This window comes from Heterodontus francisci, chromosome 15 (genome assembly GCF_036365525.1).
Source record: "Heterodontus francisci isolate sHetFra1 chromosome 15, sHetFra1.hap1, whole genome shotgun sequence".
In the NCBI taxonomy this organism is placed as follows: Eukaryota; Metazoa; Chordata; class Chondrichthyes; order Heterodontiformes; family Heterodontidae; genus Heterodontus; species Heterodontus francisci.
Genome location: NC_090385.1, coordinates 26094559 through 26107807, shown reverse-complemented (window position 1 = coordinate 26107807; position 13249 = coordinate 26094559). Strand labels below are relative to the sequence as shown.

Sequence of the window (13249 nt, the reverse complement as noted above, 5' to 3'; positions counted from 1 at the left end):
GGCTATTATTTCTTGCAGGGGCCGTTTATTCATCATTTCCACCAAAGCTGGATCTCTGGGGATTAATCTGGTAGCTGCCAACCGTGTTATCATTTTTGATGCCTCCTGGAATCCTTCCTATGATATCCAGAGCATCTTTCGTGTTTACCGTTTTGGACAGATAAAGCCAGTCTTTGTCTACAGGTTCTTGGCTCAGGTAAAAATGATGTACCTCTTCATATCCAGAGATGATACATGTGTATGAGTGTGGTTTTTATTTCCTAAAAGAAAAATTCGTTGGCGCATTATTGCATGCAAATTCTCTGGAAGCAATAATGGGCTATGATATTGAGTGACTTTGATCCTTTCCCATCGCCTTATATTTTACATGGTTTATATGCTTTGAGGTTTTTCCCTCAACTTTCTCTCCAGAATCCAATATAGAAAGGTAGCTTCGACCATGTAATAGAAAACCTAAGTAAAGCAGGGACAAAATAACCTCATAATTTCACTATTGGATTTGGCTCGTAGTTTAACTTGGCTAAAATTGTTTGAGCCTCAGCCTTAATTACTTTTCCTTCCGAAGGAAGGCTACATTTGAGGAAATGTAAATTGAAGAATGAAGAATACTGGACAGGACATAGTTTTTCTTTTATCTGGGAGTCTTTACATTTGCAATTGTGCTTGGCTAGTGAAAAGCTATGATTCACCATTATATAGAAATGCGAGAATGTGTGAAGTCTGCAACTTCATTTTATTTGTCATGCAGCTAAAACTGAGCCAGTTAATTGGTTTTAAGTAAGTTGCTGGAATATTTCTTTTGTCTTTTCCCTCCTCCCAGCAACAAAAAGTTGATCATATGTAGTTAAGAAATATTATCACAAGATAATTAAGGAAGATCATTTGTTCCATTTTAATTCAACTATTCAGAGAAAGCCATCCTCGCCATTTAAAAATGGCTGCATCTGCTGATAACGCAACCACCAGGTGACGCAGTACTAGCACATGCGCAAATGTAGCCTCTTCCACTGCAACGTCACTTTCTGCGACAGTCAGGCAGTTGCCAGGATTAAAGATGGCGTTGCTCAATTTATCACAGAAAATGCTTATGGCCAGTTAGTTCTAGCAAGCTAACTTTACATTAAATTGGATGGAAGCCCAGTAATGTACTAGTATGTAGGATAAGATACTAACTAATCCTCTGATCCATTTAATATTTCACTAATCCTATTAAAGGCAAAAGGAATTTTATGATTGAATTTCCTTGTTCTGATACTTTTGGGAGATAGTGAATTGGCACCCTGATCAATGGAGAAGAAAATCAGGCAGAGTATAAAATGTGCTGCCAATTCGTTATCCACATTTTATATGACTGACCAGGACTGATTTTCACCCCACTCAGCTACTGGCTCACGCCCCACTGGCTACTCTCCCCCCTCAGCAACTTGCTCCAGGCCTCGCGCTTTCTCCCCCTCTCCCAGTGGCTGCATCCCCTTTCTCCCCACCCCCAAGCCACTCACTCCAGACATCGCTGCTCCCCCCACTCCCCTGGCTGATAGTTCTTCGCTTCATGCCACCCCGCTGTCCGGCCACTCACTACCCACTCTGTTGTACCCCTCTCTTTTCTCCACCTCCACCCCCCCCCCCCCAAATATTCTGAATTTACATTTCTCATTCCATGAACTATTTATGCACCTTCACAGGATAACCCTTTGAGTGCCACCATTCAACTCTGAAAAGCCCAAATTTCTCCAGTCTTTCCCTGCAACTCAAACCTTTGATGTTAGGCTGCTCTTTGCATTACCCCTAGCGCTTGAATGTTTCCTTTCATGAATGTATTTTAGTGTTTGCTTATAATTGCTACCTGTACTTGTCAACATAATTCTCCCATGACCAATGGTACCATATAACTGGGTAGGATCTGTTTTCACAATCTGTATGTGTGAGAACAATGTCTAAAATTGCACTATACATGTAAGCATTTAACTCCTTGAAAACCCACTTTAAAATATTTGAGATTTGCAAAAATGTTTAATGAATTTTAAATGTAGAGAATATTCATCGTATTTCAGTTCCGTTTACTAAAGAAGCATCCCTTTAAATCAAGCTAATTGCAAGGAATTTCTCTTTAAATTGTGTGCAGCTGATATCATGCAGGGTACTGCTGCATACAATGTGAAGGAGCTGAATTAATGCAAATGCACATCGCTTTTAACTAAACTGCTTTAACGTCAACTATATGTACACACAATTTTCTTGTGCTGTCAGGTTCAGTAAGCTTTGAATGTTCCTTCATAATGCCTTTTGCATTAGTTATTTAAAGTACTCCAGTAAACCAGCATGGACCAAGAACTACTTGTTGGTAATTCCAAAATATCGTGATGCTAAGATTCTTCAATTTCACTGCAGTTCTTGTATAGTTGCTGTGCATTTAGGAACTGTTACAAGAATACTTTGTGTATCTGAGGTGGTCAGCACCTTTTTGTGGAAAAATAATTTCCTAAATATTTATGGTAATGCAGAAAATTAAATTTGATTCTTAATCCTTAACAAACATCTTGGCCTGTTGTACTTAATTTGGCTTTGAAAGATCTGTAGACAAACCCATTCAGAGGAGCACAGCTGACTGGCATTTCTGTTTAACTCTTGCATGAGCTGGTTCAATGGTGATATTTGGAGTAATTTCAGTAAAACACTCAATGCTTTGTGCTATAAATTGTTCTGCCATTGATTAAATCTCTTTAGCAGCAGACCAAATTGTCAAAGTGACATTATTAACTTCTGAAGTAATTTGGTACTATAGTGCAAATCCTGCATGTAAATCCAGAGAGAATAAACTGGTCTGTTATTCACCTAGTGTGCACTGTGCCACATAAGTGGTCATTGTGGTGGGTGGCCATTGGGGAAAGATATATTATCTGGAGAAGCATAAATTATAACATTCATTGTTTTTAAATACAGGGAACCATGGAGGAAAAGATTTATGATCGACAGGTAACAAAACAGTCACTGTCATACCGTGTAGTTGACCAGCAACAGATTGAGCGTCACTTCACAATGAATGAATTAACTGAACTCTACACTTTTGAGCCAGATCAACTGGATGATCCAAATTCTGATAAGAAGAAGAAGAGAGATACTCCTCTGCTGCCAAAGGTTTACCTCTTTCATAACCTCAATGTTTGTCAGTAAATAGTTCTCATTAATTGCACCCTCAAATGGGAACACTTGGAACAGGAATTTCACTGCCACTTTCATAATCTGGATATGGCATTCCATTGGTGATCTCTTATTTTGTCCCCCATTCAAATTAAATTATGACAAGTTACTGTACAATTCCAGGAAATGGGAGCATTTTCCACTTCAGTGTTGTAGGAGGAAGAGAAATTGCAGGGGGAGGTGGGGGGGAGAGAGCAGAAGAGAGGCGTAGGGTAGAAGGAAATGGGGATAAGGAGAAGGGATCAAGCAGGTAAAGACTGGAAAACAGACCAGGGAGATGTAGTGGTGCAAGTGATGTGGTTCTGGATGGGAGTAGGAACCGCAGAGAAGTGAGCAGTGGTAAGAGCAGAAGAGAAAGACTTAAATGGCGGGGGGATGAAAAAGATAGAAATCGAGTTAAAGGTGATGAGAGAGATGGACATGGAACTTTGAGAGATAGAAACATACTTGGGAGCAGGGTAGGGAATGGGCAATGGAGGTTAGAAACCACCGTGGTAGAGAGAAGGAAGCAAATGCACTGAAGCGGGGATAAAGGGAGAGATGGGGGCACAAGTGAATTTGAAAGCGAGAGAAATGCCAAAGGAGTAAGAACAAGAGAGAATTGAGAGCAGAGGGTTGGTGAGATGGAAGCAAGTAGATGGGGGAAAGTAAGAGACTGGAAAGAGGTGGACATGTTAGATGTGCAAAAGAAAGAAGAGCAGGGGAAGGTGAGATGGAAATGGGGGAGAATGAGAGTGATTTAGGATTTGCAGTAGCTTTCTTTTTGGAGATGTCACGGAGTATTTCATGGCTGAAGGTTCACTTTTTGGTGGCAGGGCTGAGGACAGAGTGATCCACTGTTTTGAAGTAATTACCACCTTGTTCACACTATTTTGTTACCATTAACTGCAATTACACTGCAAAATGTTGCATGATATATGGTACAATATTTTGAGTGAGTGGCAGAATATAGTTATCGTACTGATGGGTTTTAACTGTAGCAGAACAATTTGGCAGCCTAATAACTGCAGATCCCCTTTAAATGTAGCAAATTCAAATTGATCCGAAGGACTGTGCCATTGTGCTTATCCTAACCCTAACCATTTCATGCCATGATTTAGATCGAGAATTAAAAATCAGAATCAGCTACTAGAATTTTAGACTTGGGTAAGGTTGACTTTACCGGGATATGAGAGAGACTGTCCACGGTAAACTGGGTAGATCTGTTAATGGGTCAAACGACTGAAGAACAGTGGAGAATATTTAAAGAAACATTTAACGAAATACAGAGCGAGTATATACTCCTGAGAGGAAAAAGCTCTACTTCACAGAAAAAACAGCCATGGACAACTAAAGAGATTCGGGATAGCATAAAACTAAAAGAAAGGGCTTGCAAAAATGCAAAACTCAGCACAGATTTGGCCAAATGGGATCGATACAAAGACCAGCAACGGGTCACAAAGCAGTTTATAGGAGCTACTAAAAGAGATTATGGAAGGAAACTTGCAAGGGCCATCAAAATCAATAAGAAATTTTATAGTTACATAAAGGGAAAACGGGTGGTCAAGAGCAATGTAGGCCCACTAAAAGCTGAAAATGGAGATATTGTCATTGATAATGGGGAAATGGCAGACATGTTGAACAATTACTTTGCCTCAGTATTTACAGTTGAAAAGGAGGATAACTTGCCGGAAGTCCCGAAAAAATTAATAGCCGATAGGGGACAAGGACTTAATACAATTAACATAAGTAAAACATCAGTAACAAGGAAATTAATGGAACTAAAGAGTGAGAAATCTCCAGGACCTGATGGTTTCCATCTGAGGGTGTTAAAGAAAGTAGGGGAGCACATTGTAGATGCCCTAACTATAGTCTTTCAGATTCCATAGATTCAGGAGTGGTCCCCCTGGATTGGAAAGTTACACATGCCACTCCACTTTTTAAGAAGGGTGAAAGGGGGAACCAAGGAAATTACAGACCAGTTAGCCTGACGTCTGTGGTGGGCAAGTTGCTGGAGTCTATAGTCAAGGATAGGGTAACTGAACACCTAGAAAAATTTCAGTTAATCAGGGACAGCCAGCATGGATTCATGACGGGAAGGTCATGCCTGACAAATCTCATTGAATGTTTTGAAGAGGTGACTAAGGTAGTGGACAGGGGAATGTCTATGGATGTTATTTATATGAACTTCCAGAAGGCATTTGATAAAGTCCCACATAAGAGACTGTTAACTAAGGTAGAAGCCCGTCGAGTTGAGGGCAAATTATTGACATGGTTAGGAGTTGGTTGAGTGGTAAGGGACAGAGTGGGGATAATGGGTAAGTACTCCGATTGGCAGGTTGTGACTATTGGTGTTCTGCAGGGATCTATGCTGGGGCCTCAATTATTCACATTATTCATTAATAAGTTGGATGATGGCATAGTAAGTCATATATCCAAATTTGCTGATACAAAGTTAGGCAGCATTGTAGACAGTTTAGATGATAGCATAAAATTGCAAAGAGATATTGACAGACTAGGTGAGAGGGCAAAACTGGCAGATGGATTTCAATGCGGGCAAGTGTGAGATTATCCATTTTGGACCAAAAAAGGATAGAGCAGGGTACTTTCTAAATGGGAAGAGATTAGGTACAGTCGATGCCCAAAGAGACTTGGGGGTTCAGGTGCATAGATCTTTAAAATGCCATGAGCAAGTGCAGAAAATAATCAAAAAGGCTAATGGAATGCTAGCCTTTATACTCCAATCCTCTAGATATAAAGACACAGAAATTATGCTGCAGCTGTATAAAACCCTGGTTAGACCCCACTTGGAGTACTGTGAGCAGTTCTGGGCACCACACCTTAGGAAGAATATATTGGTCTTGGAGGGGGTGCAATGTAGGTTTACAAGAATTATACCTGGACAACAGGGTTAAGTTACGAGGAGAGATGACACAAATTAGGCCTGTTTTTGCTAGAATTTAGATGGTGAAGGGGTGATCTGATCGAAGTCTTCAAGATATTAACAGGAGAAGACAGGCTAGATAAACTATTTCCACTGGTTGAAGATTCTAAAACTAGGGGGCATAGTCTTAAAAATTAGGACCAGACTGTTCAGGAGAGATGTTAGGAAGCACTTCTTCATGCAAAGGGTGGTAGAGGTTTGGAACACTCTCCCACAAACAGTTGTTAATTTTGAATCTGAGATAGATAGATTTTTGTTAAGCAAAGATATTAAGGGATATGGGCCAAAGGCAGGTATATGGAGTTAGGCCGCGGATCAGCCATGATCTCATTGAATGACCAGGAACAGGCTCGAGGGGCTGAATGGCCTACTCCTGTTCCTATCTTCCTATGTAAATTGTATAATTTGGACACTTAATTCTTTGTCATTGTTATTGAAATTATTTTTATAATGTCGATTGTGTAGCTTTCCAAAAGTGTTCGAGTTCTGAGCCAAGCTCCTAGTCTCTCAATGTGAACATTAAGTGAGGCAAATCATCTTTGTAATTTTCTGCACATTTTTTATAGTAACTCCTAACCATGACATTTGACGTGCTAAAACAGGGCAGAGGGTGGTGTGGAGGGGCCGATCAGTCTGCTCATAGCTTGGTCTGATTAATGACTCCCCTGTATGTCAGGCAGAGGTGGTAGGCGGGACTCTGGTCTAATGGGTGGAGGACCCCTGTTTGTGATTGGTCACTCTGTGTCTGATAGGGGCTGCCTGTGCACTGATTGGTAGATTGCGTCGCAGGTGCCCTGAGATCGGCTGCCCCTGTTGCTTTTGCGCGGTGTAGTAAATGTCCTGTATCCTGCACAGGGGAGACAGCGAGCGGGTGGGGGGAGGGGAGAGCGAGCGAGTGGGGAGACGGGGACCCCGGGGGGGGGGAGGAGAGAGGGGGAGACGGGGACCCGGGGGGGGGGGGGGGGGGGTGGGTAGAGAGAGGGAGGCGGGGACGGCGGGGTGGGAGACTGAGGCGGGGGGGAGAGAGACTAACATGACAGAGTGGGGGGAACAAGAGTGTCATTTATTTACAGCACAGAAGGAAGCCGTTCGGCCCTTCGAATACATGCTGGCTCTCCACAGAGCTATACACAGTCCCACTCCTCGGCTCGATCCCCATAGTCCTGCAAGTCTGTTTCTCTCAGGTGACCATCCAACTTCCTCTTGAAATCATTGATCATCTTCTCTTCCACCTCCCTTGTGGGTAGCGAGTTCCTGGTCATTACCACCCGCTGCATAAAAAAGTGTTTCCTTATATTCCCCCTCCATCTCTTGCCCAAAACTTTCAATCTCTGTCTCCTAGTTCTAGAGGGAGGAAAGGGAGCAGGGGTGAAAGAGAGATGCACCGAGTGGGGAGAGATCGGGGTGTCTCATGACAGATGGAAAACTTTCCAGAATATTCTGCATCGCTACATCTAGTGTGCGGGCAGAGATTGACTACTTATGCAACCAAAAATAACGGCAGGCATGTTACTAAATCAGTTTTCAATGTAGCGACGAGAAAGTCAATAAATTAGTCTTCTCATTTAAAGCTTCTTCACAAAAATGCACATTTTTTATTTTGGTAGGAGGATAAATTTTTGATGCCTTTATCTTTCCAAAATTTGCTCACACATGTAGGGTAAAAGTTGTAATATGGCCCCCCCCACCACCATGCAAAAAGGTTGGACGCCCCTGTTTTAGATGCAGAATTCATTATGAAGAAAGAGTAAATTCAAATTGAAGAACTGAGGAGTCAAGTCTGACATGATTCATGGGAAATGGATTAGATTCCTCAATCACAAATTTCAGTGTAAGGTTGAAAATTCTTTCCCTATGCATTCTTCAGTCTTATCATTCTATTTTCCAAAGTAAATTTCCAGTATGTTTCCATCTTTCTCAATACATTTAATACTATCTTTTTCAGTTTACCAATCTAAAGGTGGTTCAGTAGAGCATTTTTAACTTTCAGTATGTTTATCTGCATGAAAACTTAGACCATTCATTATGCAGTAAAATTATTTTAACAGCCCCACTTTTTTTTTGCAGTAAATGCATTATGATTTGTGGAGGCTTTGATTCTATCATCTATTTTGACAGCTCATATCTGTTCTCAGACAAGGAAAACCTTTCCCATCCAGGAACAGCTGTTCTTGGGTTAGAAGCCAATGGAGTCCTATTATTTAGATATATTTCACCCTTGAGACACCTTTTTAAAAATCTGGCAATCCAACCTAGTAGTTTTTTTATTCTTTCATGGGATGTGGACATCGATGGCAAGGCCAACATTTGTTGCCTGTCCCTAATTGCTCTTGACAGCTATGGCTTGCTCGGCCATTTCAGAGGGCATTTTAAGAGTCAGCCATATTGCTGTGGGTCTGGAGTCACCTGTCAGCCAGACCAGGTCAGGATGGCATATTTCCTTCCCTAAAGGACATTAATGAACCAGATAGGTTTTTATGACAATCAACAATAGTTTCATGGTACCATTACTGAGACTAGCTTTCAATTCCAGATCTTTCTTTATTAATTGAATTTAAATTCCACCAGCTGCTGTGGCAGGGTTTGAACCAGTGTCCCCAGGGCATTAGCCTGGGCCTTTGGATTCCTACTTTGATACTACTACTACTACAACACCACAGTCTCGAGCAGCCCTGTAAATTATATTGCTATATTGCACTTTCAAATTTTAATCAGTGAGTGGCAGTGACTAAAAGTAAGGCACTTCTCCAGAGAGGGAGATTTAGAATTTGAAGAGAGAACAGAGTTTGCCATCGCCATACAATGGTTTATGGGTTGGTGGCTATGGAAGAGTTCCACGGAACATTCTGATGAAAAATGGAATTCTGCTATAAACTGTAGTTTGAGAATTGAAACATTAACTTATTTGTACGTGTTATTTTCAGTTTATATTGTACAACAGGTTTTGTTTTAAATTCAGGGTTATTATTTTAAACATGTAGTACAAAATAGTTTCAGTAGACTGAAATGTGTGACTGACCTGAATTACAGTGGAACCTCCTTTTATTCATGTTACCTGCCATTCTTTTGTGGGCAAAAGCCTTGCACCTGATATCACAGCAATATATAAGCTGCTAACACCAATATTGACATAAATCAAAATCAACAGCCCAAACAATGTTAACTCTCTTCATATTATATGTATCCTAATTTCTCTACCTATGGTATTGTTACACTATCTGCCCAAGACCAAACTTCAGGAATTCTGAATTATTTGCCACTTTCAATTATCCACACAGGCACTTTCCATTATGTAATTAATTGAAAGTATCTTCTTGCAATTTTTCAATCACCTATTAAGTAGAAGTTACTTTTTTTTTAAATTGCTGCATTGAAGTAATTGAAGCACCAAAGTGATGAGATTTTGTTCCATTGACTTGTTTGTACATATTGTTTTATCATAGAATTGGAAGATTTTAAAACCAGATAAGTTGAAAATTAAGGATAATGAATTTTGATTTATAGTGGAAGTTTTTTCTTCAGTGAAGAGTTGGTCTGGTTTAACTGGCTTTTACTATGCTGAATTGCAGACATAACACAGTTGACCTCACAAAGAGATTATTGTCTGAAAATCATTTGCGGTCTTTGCTCCAGCAGTTTGGGACATAGTTTAGAATTTCCCAACTCCAGAAGATATGTTTTGTTCGCAATATAACACTTAAACAGATGTTCCATATTCTTCTAGCCTACGCTTGATATCAAGATCCTATAGCTCATTTTTAACCTCATATAACAGTTGTGTTGACAGTGTTGTAAGTTGTCCCAGAATTGCTGAGAGGATCAATTCAGTGATCTTTCCCTTAGTGGTTTGAGGATTGTGCAGTGGATTTGTTTTTTGAGGTTTAATGCTGAGGAGATTTTCTGTGGAATGACTGGCAATTTATCATTTGAAAACACTCAACGTAAGGGAAAGGTTTTTGACTTCCGGGCACCATTCCCAACCTTAAGTCATTGGCATTGTCTTGGATAGATAATTAGTTATTGACTTCTCAGTATACACTTCTCCTTAGTTTGCATGTGAAAACCTCTACTTATGTTAACACTTTTTTTGCCTCACAGAAGAATACGAGTACCAGTCAGTATATCACTGAACATAGATTAAGGATGTAGTACTGCTGCCATTTTTGATGGAAAGTAGTTTCAGGTATGAATCAACATGAAAGTGGCAGCATAACTCAGAAGTTAGGTTGCGATCTGACTCCAAGCTCAATAACAACTGGAGGTATAGAGTACACATCAAGTCTGCTCACGCTGTTTGAATTTGCACCATGGAACTAGCTGGTGACTTCATAAATTTATTTTTAACTCTTTAATATTATGATAAGGCCACCATCTCCATTTTGAGTTCTCATAACATGAAAAACTAACCCACCAAGAAAGCAAAATTCTTTGTTGCTAACCTTAATGCAACTGCAGTAATACAAAAGTTTAACTCAGTTGATCAACATCACCAAAAGATAGTAAAATCACATTTGCCTCATTTAATTTTGGTTGGAAGCAAAAGAGTAGAAAGTTGAGCAAAGTAGAGGGGGAAAAATTGATGAAAGGATAAATATATTTTCAATTTAATCCTTTGTTTTACTAACCTGTTCCAGTTACTCAGATATTTGCAGCTAGAATTTTAAGTCCATGATTAGGAATTCTCCATTAGTCAAAAATTGGATGCTGCTTCCTGATCATTAAAAAGTGATAGCCAGAGTAGTGATATGATTGGTTGGTGGTTTTCTGCTGGTCTATTATACCAGTGGATCAATGAAAAATACTTGAAAGGTTAAGAAGGCTATGTGAGCCATTACAGTTATCCAGTTTCGATTAGAACACTAGGAAAAAGCCAAATGACATCTGTCACGTGAAAATGTGGATGGCAAGGAAGTCCCTTGACCCTAAAAGTGGGCTCTCTAGATGCTGCAAAGAATTGAGAGCAGTTCATATCTATGTTTTTTTTTTGTTTCCTGAGACTTGCTCTGCATCACATAAGCAATATTATGCTCGCGCAGCACTGGAAAGGTCCTCTGGGGACCTTGCTTTCCTGATTACAAGGAGACTATATAAAATGAAGGGTACAATTCTAACGGGGGTGCTGGAGCAGAGGGACCTGGGTGTATATGTGCATAAATCATTGAAGGTGGCAGGATAAGTTAAGAGAGCGGTTAATAAAGGATACAGTATCCTAGGCTTTATCAATAGGGGGAAAAAAAGCAAGGAAGTTCGGTTAAACTTGTATAAGTCACTGTTTCGGGCTCAACTGGAATATTACATCCAGTCCTGGGCATCACACTTTAGGAAGGATGTGAAGGCATTAGAAAGGGTGCAGAAAAGATTCATGAGAATGGTTCCAGGGATCAGGAACTTCAGTTACGTAGATAGATTGGAGAAGTTGGGATTGTTTTCCCTGAAGAGAAGGTTGAGAGGAGATTTGATAGAGGTATTCAAAATCATTAGTGTTCTGGACAGAGTAGATAGGGCAAAACTGTTCCCATTGGTGGAAGGATCGAGAACCAGAGGGCACGTTTAAGGCGATTGGCAAAAGAAACAATGGCAGCATGTGGAAAACTTTTTTCATGCAGCGAGTGGTTAGGATCTGGAATGCACTGCCTGAGAGTTTGGTGGAGACAGGTTCTATTGAGCCATTCAAGAGAGAATTGAGTGATCGTTTGAAAAGGAAAAATGTGCAGGGCTATCGGGATAAAGTTGGGGACTGGCAGTAGGTGAATTGCTCCTTCAAAGAGCCAATGCAGACATGATGGGCCAAATGGCCTCATCTTGTGCTGCAGCCATTCTATGATTCTGGTCTGACAGTTGCTTTAGGAGGAAGGACTCAGTGGCAAGGGGTTGGAGTTTGTGGTGGGTCAGAAGTGACCCAGTTTGATAGCATGGCGGCAGTTGAGGAAGTGGTTGAGGGATAGAGCTGAGTGATATTGTCTTGTACGTGGAAGCTGCCCCTGTTCCTGTGGTTGATGTCACTGAGAGTCAACAAGTTGATGAGGGAAGAAGGGATCAAAAAGAGACCCTCGAAATAACAGTGCACTGGAAGGAAGAGAGCCTATTATCAAACACTGAAATGGTAAGGATAATTCACTAAGGTTAGAGAATGTCATTTGCCACTTAAGTTGAGATACTTTGTTACTATGAGAAGGGTTGAAGCAGAACTTTCAGGATTCAAATAGGGAGTTTCTGGAAAGACACAGCTGAGGGGCGATAACACATTTGTGAACAGTAGAAGGGAAAATTACATTTGAGTTGAAACAGTAGTTGGAAATGCAGCTTTACCATCACGTACCAGTTCCTTAAATGATTTCAAGGCTACTGCCTCCACTACTTTACTACGAGGTCCATTCCACTTGAAGAACTTAATAACTTGCCTCCTAAGCTTGTCTTTTTAACTTGTGTCCTCTTGTCCTACTCAAACTTTAGTTGAAAGTAATTTTCTAAATTTACCTTCTCTACATAACTTACTATCTTGTAGACCTTTAAGGTCCCCTCTCAAGGCTGAAAAGCTGATGTTTCTCTAGACCTTTCCTCACAACTTAGTCCTTGGATACTAGATATCAAAGTCATGACTTTCTGTGACTGCTCTAGGGCTTCGATATGTGTCTGTCTGTAGAGCTAAACAACAACTACAGCTACTTGCATTATGTAGCACATTTAGAAGAAAGAAACTACGTGTATATATAGCACCTTTCATGACCCATGGAAGTCCCAAAGTTCTTTACAACCAGTGAAATACTCTTGAAGTGTGGGCAAAATGTCACAAAATGCTTCACAGAGATGAGGAAAAACTAGATGCAGAGCAAATGAAGGAAAGACTATATTTTCAAAGCTATTTAAAGAAGTGGATTTTATGGTTGGGAAGTTGAGGCAATTCCAGAGCATGGCATCTAAGCAGCTGAAAGCACAACTAGGGTTACCAACACTCCAGAATTATCCTGGATTTTCCTGGAATTAAAGATTAATCTGTGCACTTCTGAGACACCCAGAAGAAAGATCATAACGACATTATAAAAAAGTGGCTTTTATTTTTCCATTTTCTTTGAGCACTCGTGTGAGGCCTTTCAATGATAGATGAGCTGAGGTAAGAGTGGAGATAAG

The 13249-nt window shown here is 40.4% G+C and overlaps 1 protein-coding gene across 6 annotated transcripts in view; it reads left to right on the top strand.

Annotated features, from left to right (window-relative positions):
• atrx (ATRX chromatin remodeler) overlaps positions 1 to 13249 on the top strand; it is a 257156-nt gene that overhangs the window by 209991 nt on the left and 33916 nt on the right. For all 6 annotated transcript variants that reach the window (XM_068047283.1, XM_068047282.1, XM_068047281.1 and 3 more), the window contains 2 exons: positions 19 to 196; positions 2941 to 3135. In XM_068047283.1, coding sequence (XP_067903384.1) covers positions 19 to 196; positions 2941 to 3135 — 373 coding nt within the window. The remainder of the gene's footprint in view (positions 1 to 18; positions 197 to 2940; positions 3136 to 13249) is intronic.